At 36.4% G+C, this 25,977-nt stretch overlaps 1 protein-coding gene across 1 annotated transcript in view; it reads right to left on the bottom strand.

Moving 5' to 3' along the window:
- Positions 1-334: 334 nt before the first annotated feature.
- LOC140170979 (leucine-rich repeat serine/threonine-protein kinase 1-like) overlaps positions 335-25,977 on the bottom strand; it is an 80,061-nt gene continuing 54,418 nt past the window's right edge. Inside the window, 13 exon segments of the mRNA XM_072194168.1 lie at positions 335-7,299; positions 7,302-8,178; positions 8,756-8,875; positions 10,124-10,291; positions 11,212-11,544; positions 13,461-14,395; positions 15,793-16,007; positions 19,838-20,050; positions 21,682-21,958; positions 22,663-22,827; positions 23,652-23,655; positions 24,276-24,566; positions 25,153-25,320. Of these exon segments, the coding sequence (XP_072050269.1) occupies positions 7,094-7,299; positions 7,302-8,178; positions 8,756-8,875; positions 10,124-10,291; positions 11,212-11,544; positions 13,461-14,395; positions 15,793-16,007; positions 19,838-20,050; positions 21,682-21,958; positions 22,663-22,827; positions 23,652-23,655; positions 24,276-24,566; positions 25,153-25,320 (3,972 nt within the window). The 3' untranslated portion in view covers positions 335-7,093.

Raw genomic sequence — 25,977 nt, 5'->3', positions numbered from 1 at the left:
AAAAAAAAAATGTTGTTGGAGTGTTTTTTCATGTAAAATGGTTTAAAAATGTTTTTGTGACCTTTATATAATTGACATTTAAATGTTATTAACATGTTTTGACCAAAACCAAAATGTGTTTGTAAATAAAATAAATAAATAAATAAATAAATTTCAGTGTTTTATAATATATAGCGCCTTTTCCCAGATCTCAAAGGGATCAAAGCACTGTAATTTTGCTGCCATGGTGAACCATCACAATCAGATTGCATCAACTAACATTTTAAAAATATTTTTGTGTTTGCTGGGATGTTAAGAAATACAACCATTAAAACACACAATTAACATTTATATCTCTTTGAAAAGAAATCATATTCTGGATTACCTTTAATGAAAATACAACAAATTTTCTTTTATTGCAACAAAACTGTATAGTACATAAGCACAGGTAAATTGGTATCATAATGTGTGCGTATTACTTGCACAAAACAAAATTGTGAACACTTATTGCATAGTGCAGGGCAATGTGTCATCAAAATATACACCATTGCCATTTTATTAGTAAAAGGAAAGTTATATATCAAACATTCATAGGCCAGTCAAATTAAGGAAAAAAACACCACTAATTGCAACAGAATCCATTTAGTCACCATTCATTTCAGAAAAGTATATTAAACAATATATCAATAGTCCCCAAAAATCCAAGTAGTGGAACTGAGCTTAATTTGCATAAATCCAAAATAGCTGCTTATGCAGGGGTGAAATTTCAAAGTTGGTCCAATCTTGTTAAAAACCATACCAATGTATTGCTCTCATCATAAGGATTCAGAAAAAGTATAGTTTGACCGGTTTATGACATACAGTTCTTGAGTTATAGGCAAAAAGGTCAAAGGTCAAATTTTGGGGCCCACAGGCATTGACAATTGAAATATGCTCCAATTTAATCCAACTGGTCTCAAATTGTTCCTTTGACATAAAATAAATCAAAATAGGTCAAGGTCAACATAGCTCAATGGAATTTGATCTTCTTTGCCATGTTACCAAGGTAACATACCACCTGAGATATGGCAAACTACTCTTTTTTTTAATGTTTTAGCATTTTTTTTTCTTTGTAAGCCAAATTTTGACCTTTGACCTTGATAATAATGACATTTTTGGGTAAAAATCACAACAAATGCATTTTGCATCCCAAATATTTCAACTCAAGATGGAAGAGGACAAAAATGCCTGGTGGTTGTGTGAAAGGTCACATTCTAACCTATATTTTGATACATACTTTCCAACTAGTAATACATGGCAATTTTGAATTGGAATAGTAATTATAAATAGGCCTGCTGTTATCAATACAACATGTGTCAGGTGTCCATTTAATACAGCTGTATAAAAATGCATTGTACATCATTCACAAAATAACTTTATGTCTGCAACAAGTATATTGAATGGACTAAGGCCCCTTAGAGAGTAATTAGATCAAGGTGAAAAATCTGTCATTAGGCAAAAAAAGAAGTTTGGATTGCTCTTAAAGCTTCAAAAGTCAGGGTTGGTTGGTTGGGTTAATTAAAAAAATTGCCGCATGAAATATTAAAAAAATGCAAGTTAACCATAAAATATGGTGGTAAACAATGTTTTATGAGGTTTGTCAGGTTTATTTTTTGAATATATCAGAGTTGTGTAGTATAAATTACAAACAGGCAAAAAGTTTTGCCCAATTTTATACCAAATGAACATTCAAATACGAAAAAAAACCCAAAAACAAAAACAGATTGGATAAAAAAGGACAATACTAACTTCTTTTTAAGCCTTATGATGACATAGCTACTTGTTCAAAGTCACCCAATTCTATAATTTGGTTCACCTCAAGTTTGGTAGTGACGTCAATGCTACTTCGCTGTTGCGTTGTAAGCGTGCCAACAAAAAGCCCGTGTACGCGGCACAGGAAATACGCACATACGTCTCTCCAAAACTTGAGATGAACCAAATTCTATGGGTGTGATTATAACAAAACAATGTGCAAAATTACAATGTGTCTCAATTCAAAATATTGACTGATGACGTATGTATTTCAGTTGGATCTATATAAATATAACTGTTCAGTACTATTTAAAATAGAATCCAATTTTATTTATTTAGTGAAAATGAATCTGCCAGTTTGGGCCTAACTATTCAGTACTATCAAAACAAAAGAAACCGATTTCATGATATATGATGTGAAATGAGTTGTATGCACAGCAGCTGAAGGGAGTATCCCATCATGCATTGTGTGGATCTGCTTGCTCCATAACATAAGTTGTGGTATGCAGAGATGTATGTTAGGGAATTGATAACCTTGAATTAGACCCAAAATAATTATGCTGTACTATTGTTTTCTTGGAGACAAATAGTTCTGGTGGTTTCTGTAAAGTGGAATCACATAATCAAATTGGGCAAAATTGGGTTCATCCTTCGTGTAAAAAAGCACAAAAATAGCCCAGAACTGGAATCATCTAAAGGATTATACAGTTTAATTTTGTAAGTTTCAAAATTCCTCAATGGAGTCTTTACACAAGTCTAACTCATGAATATCTTACACCAAAGATAAACCCAAAAAATGTGAGTTTAACACCTTCATTATTATTGGATTTCAAACAAAAAAAAGAATCATGTTAACAATTATCAATACAATAGTGCTCAAAATATTCAGGATACAACTCCCTACAAGATTATAGTGGAAATTCCAATTGAATGAACATAGCCTGACAAGTTTTTGGGTACACTGTGCGATGTACACCAGCATGTACGACTGTGCGTGTGTAATGCGGAAGTGAATCCAATCATGCAAATGAAATGCACTCGTGATGAGTTAGTATTGTTTCCAAGGTCGTGCGTTCGCGTTGTAGTTTGAAGTACACAAACTACGGTCACGGTTAGAATACAGCTGTTGAAAGCTGTGTTCATTCAATTGGAATTCCCACTGTAATGTCTTTGTTTAGGTGGGACTATTGGCTTTAACTAAAAAAAAAACACAAGATCCATGATAGATTGCTATAATAAAAGTTTCTTTGTGCTTTCTTGGATAATACCCCTTCTGTGCAATTATAATAATAATATAATAAAAATAAAATATATGGTTTCACTACTTTTGTTCTGTTTTGCACATAAAAATGCCAGGAAAGGTCTTGATTATAAGTAAAGTGAACTTTAGTCTTAATTGGACCACAGTGGATTTCTTTTGGTCCTGAAAACAAACACATTTATATCTGAGGTAGACCTATTAATGCAGTACTTTTTCCAAAATATATTCATTTAATAAAAAAAATGTTTTCTGTATATGTTTTTATAATTATTGTTATAAACATCAACAAAAATAGATTTCCATTTTTCCATGCAACAATCAGGCATGAGAATGGCTTTTTTGAAACTGCCTGAAAAGGCACATGAATTCGGCCTTAAAAAGCTCAAAACTGACTGAAAAAAAAACCCACGTAAATTTGGACAACAAAATATATATCAGCCCCAGCCGAATACCAGTCTGGTCTGAGGAAACTCTTTTTTGATAGTTATAAATACACATCAATGTTTTTAATGGCAAGTTTAATTAAATATTGTTGCTCTTGAAGCACACCTTATACATTGTGCTATTCCAGCTGAAATCCATACACTCTCCTATGGAAGACATGTCCTTAATCTCCTACACAGGGAGTGTAGATTTCAAATGGAATTACCCATTCAGGTAATCCCATTTGAAATTCACACTCCCTGTTTGGAAGATAAACGTCACATCTTCCATAGGGGTGTATGATTTAAACTGAAATAGCACATTTTAAGAGCAATTATTGCAGTCTCATCTTTATGAAGCAATATGACAAATGTGTAATTTCTAAATCTATAAATAAATTCTACATAGTTATATCATATACATATTCTTTTATTATATACATATTACAAAAATAAAATATTTATTATGAAATTAATAAATTAGTCACCATTAATTTTGAATCAAGATGATATTGTCATTATCACAATAAATATAACTACCGTAAAACCCCGTCTACAAGCATATAGCGTGCTTCTGATGAAATCTACATTAATCCAGTCGCCATTATTGAGTTTGAGCAAATAAATTACGGATCCAAGCATATACAAACAAGTATTATCTTAAGACCGATCAATTATATTGGTATATTAATGCTTGCTTCGAATTAATTAAGCTTTTATAAAAACACTATATATGCTTGTAGACGGGGTTTTACGGTATTTTGATGCATATATCATGCATTGCTACTTACACAAGTATATTAGTAATTCATGCGGTACTTACAATATGTTCCTGTCCTGATTACACTTTGGGGTGACCTCAATAACTGCTTGAATAGCAAGTATATGTGTCCATCCACCACAAACTGGTCGTAAAGTCGGCATTTTCCATTTTGAGTTACAATCAAAAACAGTATAAGGATTTCTATGTAAAATATATTAGGAATTTGACCTTTGATGAACCATAACTTCACTTCCAGATGTCCGATGAAGCTGGTTGAGGTGTCATTGTAAAGCTGAAAGTACATTCTTTCAAAATCTGCAATAAACAGAAAATGATCTAGAGCCGACTTTACTACCACTTTGTGGTGGATGGTCACATATGTGTGTGTCAATATCCATTTGATTCACACTATTCTGTCCTAATATGGTATAAAAAATCCCTTTAAAAAGGGATGGACCGGGACAGTATTGATTCCATATGAAGTATGAGTAATGCTTTTGATATATTCTTTTCTTTGATAGTATTTGATGGGAAGATATGGTCTGAAATTATATTTGGGACATAAAATATAATGATGTACGTGTAATTGATGATAAATTTGTTGTATCTTCTGTTTGCATCACTAATAACTTTTGCTGCGGTTAAGGTGAACGTTTCCATATAACTCACATGGAAACAGGTTGTAATATACAATGAGGTTAAAACAATGTGGCTGTATACAAATATTGAATGTTTATGAGTTCATTGGTCAGAATATTTTCAATGAATTTTTTCATGAGGTGAAATATGGACGTTCGATTCAACGAGGCTTTGCAGAGTTGAATGGAACAGTTCATATTTCACTGAATGAATTACCATTGAACGAATAAAAACATTTAATATTTGTGTTACATAACTCGTATACAAATTCCTTTTCGCTCACATTTGTCAGTGTTACCAAGGTAGCATCCCATGAGTGCAATGGAAAATGGACTATTGCAGTCACTCGGAGTGCAATAGTCTTGTCATTAATCAAATGACACCTCAACCTGTAGTGCTCAAATTTTGTTTATGCACTCCTATTTAATTGACTAATCAAATGATAAGAATCTTTGTATGAGTTATATAATATTGGTTAACTATATGGTACATGCTTTGGCCAAACAAAAAAAAATCTTCCTCTTAATGCTTTTACAAATTAAATCCTCTTACCACATGAGGGTCAATGACAAAAGTTGTCCAAAGCTATAGCTATCGGTAAAAAAAAACTGTGAATGATCCTAGCACTTCAAAATAGGTGCAGTGGTTCTTCAAAGTTGCCAAAAACTTTGAATTTTTTTCCCCTTTATTTTTTCAAATTCATTTAATTACTACCTTGACGTGAAATTTAACTACCTTGTCATGAGAGAAAGTACCCAAATGTGTGAGAGTTGGTAACTCTGGAATTATGATGTACATGTTCTGCCAACAGATCCATCCTTTTGATATGGCAGTACACATATACAAGGTCTTAGCTAGGATTTGACAAGTGCCCATCATTTTCACCAAAACCTCCTGTCCAAAATTTGACCCTGAAAACAAAAAACAGATTTCTGGAGGCTCATCAGATCAAATAGGTATTTGATCTGATGAACTCGAGTCTGGTTATTGTTATAGCAATAATTGCTATAGCCTTGATTAATTTGTCTGTTTTTTTTTAGGTTAACAGAACTTATTCAACCACTATTTTTAGAATTTAGCATATGTCACAGTCATTAATTTTGCCCATCCCTGGAGCAAACTGCCCATCCAAAATGATGGGTGGACGGGTGGCTAGCTAACATCCTGCACAAAATGTGACACGATCAAGGAATTGAGTCGGATATCGCTAATATTGATTTTGAGATATTGGCAAAAATAGTGTTAAAATGCTTTTGTTTCATACATTGTTAAATTGACATAACTTTGTAACAAAAAGTCGTATCAACATGGGGTTTTCAGTTTCTGAAAGCCCTAAATGTCCTTGTTAGAAACATATGTAAAATTCACTTTTGACCAGGGTCGACATGTGACTCATTCCCCTTGATCATGTCACATATACACACCAAGGCCAATTACTGACCAACAGACTTACATTAACCACAAAATAATACTGTTGTGACCTCTGTATCTATAGAGAAACAAATAGCTATATTATTTTGAATGTTTTGAGAAAAGAAATGATTCCTTTTATGATTTAAAATAAAACTTAAGCCATGAATTTGGAACATTAAGAAACACAGGCAGTAAATTAAAAATTCACTTCGTATTGAAAAGTGAGCTATGGCAGCAGGAGTATCAATGGCCTTCACAAATAGCTATTTTTAAAAATCTTTATGCAGAAGTCACAATGCTATGCACTGTTGATGACAATTCAGGATTTAAATATAGGACCTTAATTTACATGTCAGATGCTCTACCACTTATAGCAAGCTTATCAGCTAGATAGATGGGATGTTAAGCATAGGACTGAGCTGGCGGAACCAACATACCAGTTTGAATCATGGAAGGTCATGCAATTTTATTCCTTACATATGGCAGTCAGAGGCGGATCTAGGATTTAAAGTTAGGAGTGGTGTATGCGTTAATCAGCAGAGAGTTGGGTGGAGGTAATGGGATGTCTGGGTGGGGCCATTCCTGAATTCATGGCAGACTCTGAAGTCATCTTAAAAGGCATCTTGACTATATGGGTAACTTTTCAAGAACAGCTTCCAAATTATGTACAATTTACTGGCCTCATTGTAACTTGGAACAGGCTAAATCAGCACATTAATTTGGGTCTGCTTTTAGAAAGGATACTGCCTGTTTGACTGTGCAAATGCCTCATTGTAAATCTTTGATTACCCAATGTGCAGCATGTTTGGATTGCCATATCCATGTCTATTGGTGATCCTTTCTGGCTTTCTCAAGTGCATAGTGCACTTCTTCAAACTCATTCACTTCTTTACATCCCCAGTTCTCCCACACAAGTAACTGATGCTTCAGCTTGGCTTCTGCTGATGCAAAATCTCGACATGCCACAACTCTGTTTGACCCCACCGGCAGGAGCTGCTGAACGGCACCATGAGACCGTTTAAAAAGTTTTGCACAGTAAGCACTGCAATAACCTCACCAAATCTATAGTTATACGGGCTTTCTCTATCAATGTTGGCAATAATGATATCGCCGGTGTCCCTCCCAATCCACAGTGTGTCTTTGACTACCAGAAGTGCTGTGACTTTTGCAAACATCGAGCCCCTTGATGATGGCAGAGTACTGTCGCTTAATGGACGCCTTCTTCGTAGTCCTGCACTTCCTTTTCTAGTTCTAAATCCACCTGGCATGCTGGCTCTGTTTTGTTTCCGCAAGTTGACTGCTGCCTTCTCAGGTGGCTTCTGGAAATGATCTTCATGAAACATCAATCCTTCCTCTTCTTCATGTTCTGAATGACTATTGCTTTCCAGATTGCCAGATGGCTCAGCTTCTTCTTCCTCTTCATCCACCTCTTCAAAGCTCACTTCTTTCAGCAGCGGGTGCTTTGGAGAAGTCGTCACCGGATTGGAAAGGCATTCTCCTTTGGATGGAGTAAGACCCCCACATTGCAAAGTATCCACCCAAATCCATGTCTTCAGGCTATATTGTATCACTTGAAATGAATCCTTGATGAAGCACCATACCTGCTCTCCTTTGGACACCAGACCGTGCACATAATGCTTCTCATTAGGTGCAACCGTAATCATCGTAGGATCAAGAAGCATGTCCTGGATGCACAGGATTCGCAGGATATTCCCGCAGCTGATCCACAATTGAGCCGTTTCGGGTATGAGATGCATGCATAAGCACGGTTTTGGATTCCTGCTCAAAGTGAGAGTTTTGAGCTGCATAAGGTGTATTTTCTGACGATTTTGCCAAAGTTTGGTATGAGTAAAGATGACTACCGTGCCATCTTGTAATCCCACAAACAAATGACCCAAATGTCTTGCTTCCTGTTGAAAGAAAACAAAAAACAAATCAAGGTATAAACAAAGGGTTTATTACGCTACTCCTCAGATTAAAAATCGATGCTTTTTCTTCACTGTAGCGAGAGCACTACGTAAACAAGGAAGTCAGGTTCAGATTGAATCACACCTTTAAACATCGGCACATCAGGGCAGTGGGAGGCGATGTATTGGACCCTCAAACCAAAACACCCAGTAGTCTAGTCCAGTTGATATCCATACACCTCTAAAACACATGGCCTTAACATCCCACACAGGGGGTGTAGATTTCAAATGGAATCACCCATTCAGGTAACCCCATTTGAAATTCACACTCCTTTCACAGAGAGTGTATGGATTTCAACTGGAACAGCCCAATAGGATTAAGGCATGGCTTCCAAACCCAACTGCTTGTCAACAGCTGGTGGCAAAGCAGAACTGCAATTGAACCGCATTCAACTGTTCCAGTTCTGCCAGCGCGCCGGCATTTGAATTTTGAAGCCATACCTATAAAGTAAAATGATTTAGAAACACACTTTACTTCCAAAAAATAAAAATAAATGCCATGTTTTCATAACATATTTACCTTTGTTTGTGCTGGCATGTAATACAATGATGTCACTTTGTTTTTCATTGATAGGCTTTGGAGTTGAGTGAATCGTTGTCTGCCTGTACCTTGTACACCGTGTACTTCTATTCCGCGTTCCTACAAAGAGAAAACAAGAGCGATTATCTTTATTTCAATCTTGCCTATTAGTGGGATATTCCAGTTGAGCAGTGGTGTAGCATCCCTTCTTAGGCCAAAAAAAAAAAGTTGTTTGTTTGTCCTCCACCGCCCGCTCCTCAGATGAAGGCCTGACCAATATTTTTTTTTTTCATTTTTTTTTTTTTTTATAAAAATAAATAAAATTCAATTTTTTTCCCAGATTTGGAGTATCTCTGGACCTCTTTCATGGTTGAAAATAAAAAAAAGTCCACCAAATCATTAAAAGACTATGACATGAACACAAATTATAACTTTAACTGCATATTAAAGAAACAAAATGTTGTTCTTTTTAAGTCACCATGATTGATTGTAGCATTTAGCTCTAGCAAGGTCCAGAAATACGACAAATCCGAAAAAAAAAAAAATCCACCCACCAAGACGTCCTCTTTCAAAGCTTTGGAGGACAAACAAACAATTATTTTTTTTTGTTTTATTTTATTTTTGCTTTGCTTGGGCCCCTTATAGGCACCAGAAACAAATGTGTTTGATCTTTTGATCGACCGTCCATGCTGCTTCGATGCTTGTTATTAATTAATCAGAATTAATGCTAAATTTAAACTTTTCAATATCAATACAGGCAAAGATTTATATGTTATCACAATTAATAATAGCCAATTAATTGATTTCATAAATAATAAGGATCGACGCACCGATGGTCGATCGAAAGATCGAAATAATTTGTTTCTATTACCTTATAACCTTTGGGGCCCTGGGCTTTGTCCAACCTTTCCACCCGCTTCAAATGCCCCTGCATAGCAGTATGAAGTCCATATACTCCCCTATGGAAGACACAACCTTAATCTTCCACACAGGGAGTGTGAATTTGAAATACAGATACCTGAATGGGTGACTCCATTTGAAATCTACACCCCTGTATGGGAGATTAATGTTATGGCTCCCATAGGGTAGGGGTTGTATGGATTTACCTGAAATTGAAATCTACACTCCGTGTGAGAGATTCATGTCTTCCGGATTGAAATATGGATTGAAATAACCCAATGTTTGTGATTTACTGTAATACATTTCTTTTCTACTTCAAAATCAGATGTACTTTAGTACATTTTTTTAAACTAGAAAAAAAAGTAGTATTATTTGGAATAAAGAATAGTAATTTCCCAAGTTAAAGTTATATTTGCAGATAAATGGCAGAAACAACAAAACAATATGAAATAAACAACTATAACTTACAGTGCCAAGGAAATGGAATTCACCATACAACATAGCACATGTGATGGATTTTCCTGGGCAGTCTTTTGGCCTCATCTGTGCGCTGTGTTCAACATTGAATTTGGTGTAGTTACGGCTCTCACCATCACCTTTCCATAGCCACATGCGATACTGACGCAGCTCATCCATCTGAAAAAATATGCAAATCAATTTTGGGGAATTAACATTTTACTCGTAAGTCTCAAAATTAGTTTTGATATTTTTTAAAATCAAAATTCACAATGGATCGAAAACTTAAGATTTCAAAGATGCTAAAAATACTGCATCACAGTTCATTATTTAGGTCTACTCGGACTTTGAGCCAGTACTAAAAGTAAACTCAAGCTGTACAAGAAATGCATGATTTCCTGAAGAAAAGCACAGCCTGTAACATTGTGTATTGTTCGATATAGAATGGCATTTCACAGTTGGGCGCAGTACTTACGCAAGTTGTGTGTTGCATAATGTGTGACTGTCACACACTGATGTGAATGTATGCAAGCGTATGCTGGTGTTTAATTGGAGGTCAACTCTCCCAAGGAAGGTCAAGATCCGTTTATTTGCTGCTACCGTCGAATCCGTTCTAACTTATGGATGTGAAGCATGGACCATGTCTCCCAGACTATGTAAAGAACTTACGGTTGCTACACAAGAATGCTTAGAACAGTATAAAACATCAATTGGAAGCAGCACATCACGAACAAAGAACTGTATGGTGACCTACCGAAACTTTCATAGAAGATCAGAGAGAGGAGGACACGTTTTGCTGGGCACACATACAGAAGCAAAAATGAGCCTGTAGTTAAGCTGATCCATTGGACACCAAAACATGGAAACAGAAAACCTGGTAGACCCCCTCTAACATATGTGGATTTATTGAAACAGGACACTGGACTGGATGTTATAGATTTGGGAATGGCCATGCAGGACAGGACTTGGCGTGCTGTTGTAGTTCGAGGACACCACTCATCTTAAGCAAGTAAGCAAATTGATGCGTGCAGTAACAAAAAAAGAATAAATTTTTGCCAATTATAAGCAGAACAAACTTAATATTTAACCAAATGTCATACCTCAGTTTGTGAGTTAGCAGGGCAGTACAAGCAGTTTGGCATTTCACTATCCAACTCAATCTTATGCCGCAAACACAGAAAGCTTGCATCCCTCATGCTATGCAATACCTCCTCCTTATCAGGTCTATCTGCAGGGCTATCCATCCAGCACCAGTTCATCATGCCTTCTAGGTGAGCAAACCGAGGCTCTATTGTGTAGTCTGGGTAGGTCAGTTTTGGACGGTGACCGGCGGTCACCACGGCTTTGGCCTCTATGCTGCTTTGTAGATCATGAAATGGGAGCAGTCCACTCATGATGTGGTAGGTTAACATGCCGAAGGAGAACCAGTCCACCTGAAATAACAGTAAGATTATGCCGAGTTACTGGCGGAATTTTTGATTTCTAAGAACTATTTTGATTGGTTATAACGATGGGTATATCATGTATTGAGCCAATCAGATATACGCTAAGAATAAGCATTTACTAGATTTGTCTTTCCCTTCTAAACCTCACTAAATAAATTAAGGATTTAGGTTATGATATAGAATTGCTATAGCCTGAAGTCTTTGAAAATATAACTAGGATTTCAATCAGATTTTTGTTTATATTTAAAAATTATTGAAAATGACAGATTGAAAGTGTGTCCGAACAAACATTATGAAATACCTGATGTTTAAAAAAATTTACAATATCAGGATAAACAGAAAATTTGGTTCACATTTAGTATGTGTCACCTATAAACATGAATCAATACTATTTTAACGGGCTATTCCAGTGGGAGGAAATGAACTTGATCTCATACAAAAGGGGTACAGATTTCAAATGGAGTCATGGTTAGTGTCTAACCGATATGATCGGCAAAATAATAATCGGCCCGATTTTGACCTTATCGGTATCTGATCGGTATCTGAAATTTTTTTATCATTTACCGATTTCCTATACCGATTTCAATAATGTTGTAGTGTAACTCAAATCTGTTAAAAATACATTATTACTGATCGTCAGAAGCCAAGAATAAATAAAAGTTGACTGTCATCAGACAACATTTTATCAGTAAAATGGTTTAAATGTTGTTCCTAACTTACTAATTGGGTCAATTTCCTTGACGTTGGCGTTTTATTTGATCCTCTGGCTTGGCATGAACATGGGGAATACCCCGTCTAATCATGATCATCACACCGCGCCGTGTGTATTTATTGATCCATGACGTGATGTAACTTGTCGATCATTATTTGGGTATTGTTCTTCAATGTCTGTGTACGGTCCAAATTAATAAAATAATTCCAGTTCAGTTATAGCTTAAGCGATAGCGTATCCTTTTATGTTTTTTATTTAATCAAAATGCCAATGATAATTGACGAATTCTGAGCTGAAATCTCCATTACACACGCGAGGTTGCATCCTCTTCCGGTCTTGGGATTGTTCGCCATGTGCTCGCCTGATGAGCAAGTCGGAAACCCATCAAAACGTATCTCAAACGTCGATCGTCATCACAGGGATTCCCCTTCACGTCACATGTTATTGTCAATTTGATCGGGAATCGCCAATTGCATGGTTATGGTGGAAGTCCGTAATTGATAATTATAAATTCCCCAAATCAAGAATAGAAATATTATTCAATAAGAATTATGTTCAGGAGATGTCCAATTCATTCGATTGATGAAGATATATGATAGCCTTGGATGAGTTCTGCATCATAACGCAGGTAATGGATGTCAGTTTTAAGCTCCGAATTTGTCACCCTTGCATACGATGAATGATGTGTTTTCTATAGGGCCTACCTGTGCAGCTTATATAATTTCATTTCATATTTTCAAGACCTGTCTGCTTATCTAACGTACGTGTTTTAGTTAGCTTTTTATACACAAGAAAATACAGTAAAACATTAACTTTGTGACCATCTAAATCGACAAATTCTGCTAGGGCACTAGCTTGTTTAAAAATTTCAAAAAAATCGGAATCGGAATCTGATCGGGCCGATTTTGGAATCCAAATATCTGTAATCACTATTACCGATATGAGGCTTATCTGTTAGACACTAGTCATGGTCATCCCATACCCATTCAGGTAGCCCAATTTGAAATTCATACTCAATGTGTGAAAGATTTAATGACATTGCTTCCATACGGGTGTACAGATTTCAACTGGCCTAGCCAATGTTTTTGCCCATCCAATTACATTGCATGCTGTAAGTAAATTTTTATATTTAGCTGGGCTTTCTTCATCTCCTAAAACAGGTTACATATTGCTTTTTGACAGGCAGACATACCTTTTCATCAAATGCTTTCCCTCTCAAAATCTCCGGAGCACAAAATGCATGGAATCCAGCAGCACCTTTCACCCCTCCACCAAACATCACGTGAGATATCCCATAATCCGCTAACTTGATGTTGACGCTATCCGATGGATCCACCGAACACAGTAGCACATTGTCTGTCTTCAGATCCGTATGGATGATCCTCATACGATGCAAATACTGAATCGCCATAGCAACCTGATGAGTTATCTTGTAGGTAAGCATTCTGGGTAGTATAGTCCTGTGTACCGTTCTTTCCGACACAAACTGAGACTTGAGTTCTTCAAGGTTCTTGCTGATGTACGAATCCAGATCGCCCAACGGTGCAAATTCCATGGCGAAGCTGATCTGTTGAATCGACACACCGATCAACTTGATGATACACGGATGTTTCAATCGTGACATCATAGCGACTTCACCTCGCAGTTGAGGGAACTTATAGATGACCGATATTTCTTGCTCTTCTTCGAAATATGGCTGACTGGATATGAGGCATTCCGGAAGCGCTTCTGTCCGATTTTTAAGAAGCTGTTTCACTGCTACTGCTTTGCCATCGTACATTGCTTTGTAGACTTCACCGAAGCCACCAACACCGAGACGCCTTCCGATGTCCAACTTCTCGCCCATCAGGTATGACACACGTAGATCCACCATGAAGACATCTGGTAGCAGTTGTTTCAGAGACAACGGTGTTGTTGGGTGAAGAGGACATTGGACATGTTCTTTGGCTTTCAATGTTGCTAACACAACAAGTTGTTTAAGCTTGAAGATGTGGATATTGTCAAAGGCATTCTTTGGTTCCAGTGCATAGGGATCTTCATTCTGCAGAGACAGCTCATGACACTTTGGACACGGTATAAGACGTTCCACCAATGGTAAACCACTGTCTTGATGCTCGTCATCTAGACCTAAATTTGAAAGAATAAAAAAATAGTTCTATATTAGCCTAGGGCCTCTTTAAAATCACATGTATGTGTATGCTAGTGCTTTAAGTGAATACATCACACCAGGCTTACACAAGCAGTGAGTATATTATGCCCATTCAATGAATACACTTTAGTATTGGACCTAATTTTGGGCGCTGAGAACCTTTTCCTATTTTTGCAACTATTTAAGTAGCATAAAGCTAATCACAGCAAAAAAACGATCTCAGCATTTAGCTGTAATGATTATGGCATTGGCCTATTCTATAAGTCCACACTACCCTTGTGAATTTCAAATGGAATATATAAGGATTCAACCATGCATGTTTCACCATTGTTCATCACAGTTTATCATCAACAATGCGTCCACGTAGTCTGCATGGTTAGTAAACCACTCAGGTAGGCAGGCTCACATCACACACTATTGGTGGCGCTATTCGTCCATAGGGAAGTAGAATGTGCATGTACGGTCCAAAAGTGGCTTTACTGTGGGGCTCAATGGGAAAAATCACTAAAAAATCATTTTTGACAACCAAAACCTATTAAAGTGATGTTGACTTATGTTGGTACTGGCATAATACTGGATTCCATAAACTGTGTCTGAAAGTATATGCACTAGAACATGATTGACCCCTTACTGTGTAGGTAATTTGATTCTCTTTCACATGAAAGGCCTTTCAGCTAAAAGTATTGAATTTCAAAATTTTATGAACATCCCTAACTCAGGGCCTACAAGGGCAGCTAAAGCTGTCCGAGCGACTGCAACTCACTTTGCTATGTTGTGTCCAAAACCATCCAACTTCATCAGGCAATCATGATATTGCTTGCTAAGCTTTTAGAGCCTTTAATTACTCCTTATTCCAGAAAAGCACTAATTTTTTGGGATCAAAAAAATATTATGCTGTGTTGCCAAATGAATCATACCTTAATCCTTTAAGTTAGTTCCAGCTGGCAATGAAAGTCAAATTTTAATATTTTAACATTTTTGAAAATAACAGCCCAAAATATGCATTTTCAGGCTGTTTTTCATATGCTTTGACAATCAAGTCCAAAAATTTTACTTGGTTATGCTTTTAATTTTTTTGAAAACTCATTTAATCAATTATCAAAATTAACACAGCATATTAAAATTATGAGCAAATTCATAGCCTTTACTCACATTTTTGAATGCTTAGACTTGTGCCAAGTCTTTGGATTGTGTGACTGCAACTGTAAGAAAACATACAAATTTGAATGTTTTTGGCTCATTTTCCTAAAATTGACCAAATATTCAAATCAGACTATTATTGCCAGTTAGAACTAACTAAAGGTTTAGGATTTATGGCAAAACAGGATAATATTTTTAATCCAAAAATCGAGTGGTCAAATATATGGGACATTACCTGGATACCATTCTGAGAGGAGTGTCTCAATATGGTCCACAACAAAACCCATAGGTTTGAAGACTTGCTGTTGACATCTCACAGTGACTCGTATCCCAGGCACATTCCCAGGGAACACCATTGGCTCTACCTTCATTTGTCCTGCATCAAACGATACAAAGATGCCTTCTTGCCATACTGTAGTGTGTGTCTGTCGTAAATGTAGACTGCCATGACTGCAAAAATAACCACAATAGTGAATAAACAATGGTATGAACGTATAGACATCTAGATGAAATATGATAAAGTCAAGCTGAATTTACATGTGACTGTTTTGCAATCATAACAAACTGCTGATTTTCAAAGCAATGACAGGTAAAGTATCAATGTCCATGACAGCATACAGCCATGACTAGTGTTTTCATAATACCTGTAAAATAACTAATTCAAAGTCATTTTATCAATCACTTTTCAAATTGTTTTATTCCATCTATATCATATTATCATCTTTTAAACTTAATTTTTTAAATCTTTATCTTGAATTTTCCCTGCAAATACGATAGTTGTGCATGTTCAAATTGTTCATTCACACAAGATATGCATACACAGAAGTCAACATAGTTCACTGTTCATAACATGTCACACACAGACCTCATTATAAGATATCAATAACCTCTTGTGTGTTCACATATTTAAAATTTATGGACTGTGATTGGAATACACACATCGCATATATTCATGAGGTTATGAAGAAATTCACAATGCACAATTTTGCTCTCCAATCAAAACAGAAGTAAAATTAGTAAGAAACTCTATGAAAGGGATAGGAAGCAAAGTTAAGGTGGAAATAGCATCTGATGAAATTTCACAATGTCACTTTAACCCCATGGTTGGCCAAAAAGAAGTTTTCATTATCAATTGGACCAATCAGCAACATTGTTAGAATAATTTCACCGTGCAAAAAAATTGGGGTGAATTATTTGCAAAGCTCCATTCTGATTGGTGATTAAAGTGAAGATATCATGTAATTGACCAATCAGAGGCAATGTATTATGGTAGATCGGCAGGTAGTGCTCAGGGAGTTAAGATAAGTACAATGACAAAATATTAATTCAATAACCTTATATGTGTACATCCATATCAAAATGATGCACTTGTCGGTTGCTACATATGTTTCATTTCACATAATAGCTAGAAACAAATACCAGACTCTTCTCAAGTGGAGGTCACATCAAATCATCCCCAAGTCACATGGTTTGGGGATTAGAACATTACTAAGTTAACCATGTTACTTTGGGATGATTTGAAGTGATTTCTGCTTGAGATAAGTCTGATATTTGTTCCTAGCTATTATGTGAAATGAGACACATGTAGCAGCCGACAAGTGCATCGTTTTGATATGGATGTACACATATGAATTGAGTCAAGGAAGCCAATAGTTACATTTATATTTCAAAATTCAATAGGTCTGGCAGTTCTTGTGTTAAGGTTGAAAATATATCAAGACAAAAGTGTTGGGCATTTTCCCCTCCCTAGAACAATCATGCACATGGGGTGGAAATGACATCCCTTGTATCAAGTCTTGGGATCTCCTTTATAGAACCCATACCATTCCTCTTGTGTGTCAGCTTTATATGTCTCAATATTTAAGGCGATAGAAACAAATTGGTTTGATCTTTCGATCGACCATCGATGCTTGGTCGATCCTTATAATTTATGAAATCAATTAATTTAGTGTTGTTAATTGGGATAAAATAGTAATTTGTGCCTGGAGTGATAGTATACAAATATTGACTGCTATGAGGGGCATGGTTAAAATTATAGGCCCAAGTGCGCCTCGGGTCATAGCATGGTTTTGAGATCACCGCAGGCCTATAATTTTAACCATGACCCGAATAAAGCAGTCAATATTTGTTTTATATACCTTATTAATATAGATTTTTGTCATCTGATTGGTTAAAAGGCCTATTGTATTGGTCATAGGCCATGGTAAAATTTACAAAGAAAGTTTTTCGTTATGAACTTATCGCGTCACCACAACTGGCAGGTAGCGCGTGCGTAATGCGAACACGCCATCACGCGTAGAGTTTGATCGGGGACGACACCGTGCGATGATGAAAATGACTATGCCCGGGAATAGTCTTTTTAAAGACTATTGCCGGAATAGTCTTTTTAAAAGACTATTGCCCGGGAATAGTTCAGTTTTTACGAAATTCTTAAAAAGGAGGGCATAGCTAATTCAATGACTGCACTTAACCAATCAGATGACAGGAATCTATTTATGAGGTATATAATAACCAATATAAATTTAGCGTTAATTCTGATTAGTTAGTTGATATTCATTAATAACAACCATCGAAGCAGGATCGCCGGTCGATCCAAAAATCGAACAAAGTTGTTTCTGATGCCTAAGTCAAAACACTGTTAGGTCATGCTCCCCTCTGACACACCTTGAACTATTTTCCCCTCAAAATTAAAGTTGTTATTATGTGAAGTGGCACATGTTAGAAGCTCAGAAGGCTTGAATTTCATTGAAATACTTTAGGTACATGCATGGTTGACTTCAAGACCTGAAGTTGTCTATGATAATAGCTATGAATTTGGTTGAAAATTCATGCAATTACATGCCAAAATTTATGAAACAATTAGTTTTCCATATAATGCTGAGAATACTTAAAACAAGGTAATCAGTGTGCATTTGAATGAACAAACTAAAAAACTGAAATAAAATATAAAATAGAGACTTCATGCATGCTCATGCACATAGAATCCACAACTTCTAAGTTTCCCCTAACACTTTTTGAAATAAATCAGACAAATATTTTATGAAATATAAAAATTTGTTTTACACATCTGGGCCAATTTATACTGTCACACTCGTATGTACATCATTGTGGTCAACAACAATGGGTCATTATATAAAAAAGAGGTTGATTTAAAAGTTGCACCTGAGTCCATATTCCGTAACAAACATGTGAATAGGCTTGGCCTGATACTGCTGTGCTTGAGAATGTTTTAAACGGCCTCTTTTTTAATATAATGAACCATTGTGATGTGTGACGCTATAAATTGGCCCAGATGTGAAAAACAAGTAAGGTTACACATAACTTTACACCTTTTTATATTTGGTAAAATATTTCTTTGATTTATTAAAAAATTGTCAGGGATAACTTAAAAGTTAATGTGGCTCCTATAGATATAGAATAAATTTAGCTGTAAATCTTTACCAAGCATCCATGTGCTGAATATGGTTTATTGGCATCCTGTTTAATGAAATATAACAATAGTCTATTATTATGCAAATGATATGACAATAAGAATATTAAAAACGATATTGTCAAATCCTTCATGGTAATTCCTACAGGTTGACCCACAATAAAAGAAAGAACTCAATTTGAACTTGGTATACATTTTGCTGTAAATGTGGTAAAACCTTTAGTTTAATTCCAAATCAAAGGCAAGGCTTATTGTTTAGTCTAAGCACAGGTTCACCCCCTATACATTAGCAAAAGTATAAAATAACACCCCCCAAAAAAAAAACTTCACTTAGTCTGCAGCACACTGGATGGCTTTGACATGTTTCCATAATATATAAATTCTGTGTGAGTATGCATGGTCTATGTTAACAGTGTCTAAGCTAGCCACCTGTCTGCCCATCATTTTGGATGGACAGTTTGCTCCTGGGATGGGTCAAATTGACACCTCTGACAGAATGCTTAAGTATAACGCTCTTGAGAGTATTGAAGTATTGAGCAGATGAGATTTAAATACTTAACTCATTGAACTCCCATGGTCTGTAGGTGTCTAGTTAATATATTTTGAATGTCAAATAAGTATGGGCAATTTGATCAAAATACCTAGCTGAGACACTGGTGCCTAATCATGCAGTTACTCTTATTAGCTGCCTAAATAACAATTCACTATAGCATTTTTAACCCTGATGTTGCAGTGACATCAGTGCATTCATTGGGCGCAGCTTCAAATCGTTAGTGTTTGCTCCAGGGCCTCAAATTCGACGAGAATCACAGAATCGATTCTCGTAATGGTTCTCGTAATTAATATTTACCTTGGTTTTCTTATAGATGCTGCAGCTTGTCTTTCTCCTTGTTTCTGGTCCATCTGTCTTATATTGACCATCATGCGAGACACCAAGCGACTCCAGAAGCCAGGCGGTATATACGCCATCTTGTACCAGCGTTCTAACTTGTCATTGAACCTTGGGAAGCGAGTGTGCTCCATCACTGGGGGAACTTTGGGCAGTAGGGATGGGATGAGAAATCTGTGGAAAATAATTTAAAATGATATTAGTCACCAGAGGCATAAATAGTCTGCTCCAGTACTGTAAACTGTAACAAACCATTTGTTACAGTCAGCCATAACCACAGATAATAAATAAACAGATTGGAATTTTCCATGCCTGTGTTCTATAAGCGCACTCGAATTCAACTGATGCCGGTACAGCGTTCAGACCTTTTTTCAGAAAGTTTCTTTAGTGTATACTCATGCTATTTGTACTATTTTTGAGTTTGCTCATGCGGTACCTGACTTAGCGTCCACCATCCCCATGGGCAACATGCCATAACAAATTGGAGAATTCAAAATGAGGCTGAGGTCAACTAGGGTCAAATCTGGAAATGGTATATGGTTGATGGTAACATTTATTTGTTATGGATATCCATAAGACAATAAAAGTGTTACTGCCAACCATAACATCTTTCATTAGAATGGTAAAAACACTGCAGTCTAAAACGTCCCCATTGTTAAATAAACAACCCCCTCAAAATCGATACAAATAAATACTTTGACTAATAACCTAATAACTTACTTTTTTCAGTTCAATTAGAATATTTTGATTCCTTCATTACTAAATCAGTCCACAAACCTGAAGGACAATATTGTGTGAATCAACCCAATTTACACCCCTATCCAGCTAAATAAAGCTGTGGCTTTGTAACATAACCTCCAGTTACATGACTGGTAGTATATCTCTTCACCAGAATCCAGCTTATCACTCTAAAGGTGCCTAAATACAGCATTATTTATCAGAATGGGTAAAAAAAGCAGAGAATGACAATATGTTATGGCTAGCCTAACAGAGGTGTGATTTCTTATGGCTGACAGTAACAAAATGGTTTGTTACGGTTACCAGTACTGGGACGGAGTGATAAACTTGGAAACTAAGATATTTCCTACAAGGCATCTCAAAATGATTTGTGCAAAGATAAAAAAAAAATATTTTCAACAAGTTTTTATTCAATATGCACAAGTATACACATGTACATTACTAGTGCATGTAGATTATATCTAAAAAGTATCAATTGCAATTTCTTTATAAAACTTCATACTGAAAGCACTTTGAAACACCAAACGGGATACATTCCCAGCCCAAGTCAGGGATCTGTAATATGAGATTAGGCAGCCACTTCAGCAAAACATACAGCTATACACCAAGACAATTAGCAGTAAGTCCCTTGTCTAGGTGAATTTCAAGCAAACTCAATTTTTCCATGAGAGCTTACTAAACCACCACTAGGGTTCGAACCCTCAACCTCTCGCACCACAGTCAAACGTCTTATCAATTGAGCTAACTTGACTGCTTAAGTTACCCTGCCTTTATATATCCTAGAACAGTACCGGGTGCCCAATGTGCACAATTTTCTTGCATTCAAGCATTGTATGTGTAGTAAGCAGCCACTGGACGTGCAAGGGGTCAACAGCAGCCCCGTATGTTGCAATAGGTAACATTCTATTTTCAGGTTCAGTAACATGCTAACATTAACCAGCTAAGTTTCACATTATTCAGAGTCCTGGTTAAGTCCAATGCAAATTGCAGAATTAAGCAAAATATAAATTTATTAATTGAGCCTTTCCGGTTTTTTTTCAAAAACAATATTTAGAAGTGTATACTACCTTTTGAAGCTAGCAGGAAGTGCTATCTCAAATCTTGCAAGCAGCTGAATGTATTCATCAAACCTATCCTTGCCAAAACCACTTTGTTCACACAACTCCTGTAATGTGGTCCTAGTAATCATTCCATCATTTCCAGCATGGGATGTATCCTTAAGCTTCACTACAGCTAATAGAACACTGCACAGCCATGCTGGGTCTAGGAAGTAGAGGTTGGTCAGTCCATAGGTGTGGTCGCTTACGTGGACGATACTTCCTGTGTCTCTCAGAAATGATACAGCTATGATAGGAAAATATTAACATCAATAATGATTACTTTTGATTTAAACCGGAGTAACTATTGAATACCTACTGCATCCTGTGATTAGAGTGAGGGTTAGGGGGTTAAGGGTAGGATTAGGGGTTAAGGTTAGGGGTTATGGTTAAGGTAAGGGTTAAGTATTAGGGTGCGCTATATGTATTCTATAGTATTTGCTCGTAAAATGGCTATCACACATTTCGTCGGTCGCAACACAGAGTGGCTTTGAGTGATTTTATAGTGACGTAACTTTAGAGCTAGCTCTATCCTACAATAATTATTCCTTTTTAAAACTATTAAAGATACATTTTAATAGTTTGAACCTTAAACTTTAATTGCAAATGGAATCAAGCCAGTGAGAGATAACAGTGGAGGAGTATCAACTCAGTTATTAGTAGCACATCCTTCAAACATGTTTTGCTCAGAAACATATTTTGTCCTTCACGTATGCCACTATGTGATGCAGCCGACAATTTGTTAGGGAAACATAAATGGCCACCAAGAAATTGTTACTGAAATAAAGACTCACAGGAGGGCAAATGAACTAGTAAAAAAATGGATTTGATGGTGAAAATCAAGTATATAAATATACAGCATTGTGCTTTGAAAACACCTTCTACTTGCATGGATCTGGAATAATTTAAACTATTGAATTTGAAGAGTGCTCATAGTGAAGATAACATTACCTTGTTCTAAATCCTTGGCAGTGTTCATTTGGCACTCAGCTATGGAACGTACATGGTTGGTGAGTGTGTCTTCAGTCATTATGGGAGGTTTTGGGGGAATACAGCCTGTCTGTCTTTCAGCTCTCCTATCACACGCTCCCTCAGTACCAGGAATGCATGCGGTACCTGAATGAATGTTAAACATAGATAAGCATAATTGTGACCTGCTCCCATAAAATGAGTGTAAAGTCGCCAGGGTACTTTAGAACTTAGAGTCTATTAAACATGAAATTTATGGAAGAAATGTTGATTTCTGAAGATCTAAACAAGGAGCAACTCGAACTTGTATTCTACCTCTTTCACCAAGAGGTATTATTTTATGAAATGTTTTGTGACTTTGTGATTTCTCCCATTGAATACAATGCATGTAAGATGGAATAGCTGAATCTCAGCAAAAACAACCAATGTATGACGCGATCTATCGCTAGTGACTCATGTCAACCGACTGAATGGTATGCTTTTTCAACTATTAAGGATTTCAAATGTGGATCATTATTTTGTCAACTTATATTCATTTTGTCACATTTGCAATACTTTGAAATATGCCATAGAATATCCATCTTTTTGTAATGTTTAAGCAACTCTATAAATGTTCAGAACTATTCTAACAAATGATTGAATTATGTTGGCGCATCGATTTAAGCAAACGTTCGCATTGTGTTATTCACAGTGGCATAGCCGTGGGGGTGGGGGGGGGGTGAGCTTTGGAACATCTTTCCTATCCCGCCATGATATTTTAGATTTTTAGGCCTTTTTCTGATAATTTTTGTCAACTTTCCGTCCTGAAAGTCACCTTGCACCCCCACCCTTTTTTTTTGCTCTTTTATGATAAAATAATTATTTGTTAAATAAAAATGCTACTTTTAAAAAAAATTATGAAATTTGGAAATCTGGTTAAATTTAAACAATTTTTTTAAAATGGATATCCTGTAAAAGAACAGAAAACTTACATCCCTATAATCAGCATATATTATAATCTGCATATATATCTGCTTATATCAAAGAGATTAAATCCAAAGGTCCGTATGCACAAAAGAGTTAGACAGGGTCTAAAGTTAGCCCTGGTCTAAGTGGTATTAAGTCCTTTGCTTTAATTTCCTTCCTAGATTAGCTAGCAAATGCTAAAGATTTAAATGCAAAGTTCAAAAATAATATAAAATAAATTAAGCAAATGTGAAGGAAATTGTCCTTTCTCCTGCATGTAACTAAATTCCACTTAGACCAAGTCTAACTTTAGACCCACTTTAACTTTTTTTGTGACCAAAAGAGTATCAACTCTGCCATTTTGTGTGTCATTCATAGAGGGCAATATAGTGTACCTCTGGAATATTTTAGCATGCAAGTTTGATTGAAAGTTCAAATGTCTGTGTTGCACAAGTAAACATATGCTATGTCTATAACACCACTTTGTAACGCTCAAACTTGAAAACAAATTATCATACCATATTTGGAAAATGCCAATAAATGCCGGAAATACACTATTTTGAGAAACCAATTTACCACAGCATTTAATACCCACGATGTAATTCTTAGTTGGTACTCTTGAGTCTAATCTCTTTGGCTTACAAGCATACCTTTCTTCCAATGAGAAAGTCATCCATCTTCTTATTTGTCCTTGTATACATCATATTTGATGCACAGTTAAAGATCACCTCCTTCAGATCCCGTATCCCAGCTCCACTGGCACTAGTAGCCTGGACCTCTACAAAACCCCTCTGTGTGATATACGACTCACGGAGACGTGGGAATTCTTTACGGAATGTCTCGTGTAATGACTCGATGATTTGCTGCCGTTTTTCCGGCATCGAAGGAAGTTTGTCGAGATGTGTGCCTACAGCAATGATGGTACTCTCTGGTGCTTGAGCCTACATTGGGAAGTGGAATAAAACAAGTGATAGCAATGGGCTACTCCTGTTGAAATACATCCCCTATGTAAGGCATGACTTTAGTCTTACACAGAGGGGGTGTGGAGTCACCCACGCAGGTAAACCTCATTTGAAATTCATAATCCTGTGTGAAAGATTACGGTCATGTCTTCCATAGGGGTATATGGATTTCAACTACAATAAACCAGTGTTGCATTATTACCTTACAGGTTTCAAACATGAATGTGTATGACTTAAAGATTTATTGCTATAACTATTTCTGAATACTAGGGTGTTTCTTGCACTACAGTTATCACTTCAATAACACTGTTTAACCCCATGGGAACTATTATCTTTCTTACAGAGCCCCTGATTGGTTAAGTACATGAAATTATGGTCTGAGTAACCAATCAAAATAGAGTTTTTAGATCTCTTAGCACTTTTAAGCTTATCCCCTTCAGCTCTACTGACTATTGTAAGCATATCTCTGATTGGTTCAATACATAATATAGCCCTCATTGTAACCAATCAAAATAGTTCATAGAGGCTGTGATAATTTGGACAGTAAACCCCCCTCCTATAATACCTGTATGTTTAGAATCCATGGGTTGAGTTTCTGTATCCCTGCTTCTTTATCTCTCACATCCCACACTAGTAAATACAATGTGTGTGGTGTAAATAACGTCTGGTGAATGACGGAATATGTGTCGCCACCTTTCAGATCCCATATGGTCAAAGTGATGTCATCGTCATCCTGAAATACAAAAGCATATTATAGAGAACTGGTCAGTGTTTAGTGCTTATACTTCTTATGGCATCCTATTTTTAAGCTACAATAGAAGTCCTCTGGAATCTAGAGGGAGGTGCTGATAACAGACCCAGAATGACCCCCTACTCTCTTAGATGGAGTCTGTGACCTTTTTGCTATTCTACAGCATGTGGTGTTACTTGCCTACTTCAGTCAACATGGACTGAAGGGGACATGGGGGGGGGGGGGGCAAGGTTTAACAAACATTGTATCAATTTGATCAACAAACACACATATATTTTGGTTTTTGACCTAAATTTGAAGGAAACTCATTTTTGTGAAAGTTTACCACCATTTGGGCTCGAACCCACAAACTTTATTTTGACACTAACATCTTTGACGGAGCAGTGAGAGTACATTGGTGTCTTTCAATGAGTTGAGTAAAAACGTGTCTATACAAGTATTCGTCATCCTGAAATACAAAAGCATACCCATGGTATAATGATGAAATTGCTGACGAGAAAAAGAAAAGAAAACGACTAGAGAGGCGATGGCGGAAATCAAAGTTGCAAATCGACCGGGATCTTTTCAAAGCTCAGCGTCTCCTTGTAAACACATTGATAAACAAAGCAAAATCGTCATACTACAGGGATCAGATAGTAA

Source organism: Amphiura filiformis, chromosome 15 (assembly GCF_039555335.1).
Source record: "Amphiura filiformis chromosome 15, Afil_fr2py, whole genome shotgun sequence".
In the NCBI taxonomy this organism is placed as follows: domain Eukaryota; kingdom Metazoa; phylum Echinodermata; class Ophiuroidea; order Amphilepidida; family Amphiuridae; genus Amphiura; species Amphiura filiformis.
The sequence above is the reverse complement of the archived record's forward strand: the minus strand, read 5'-3'. Positions and strand labels throughout refer to the sequence as shown.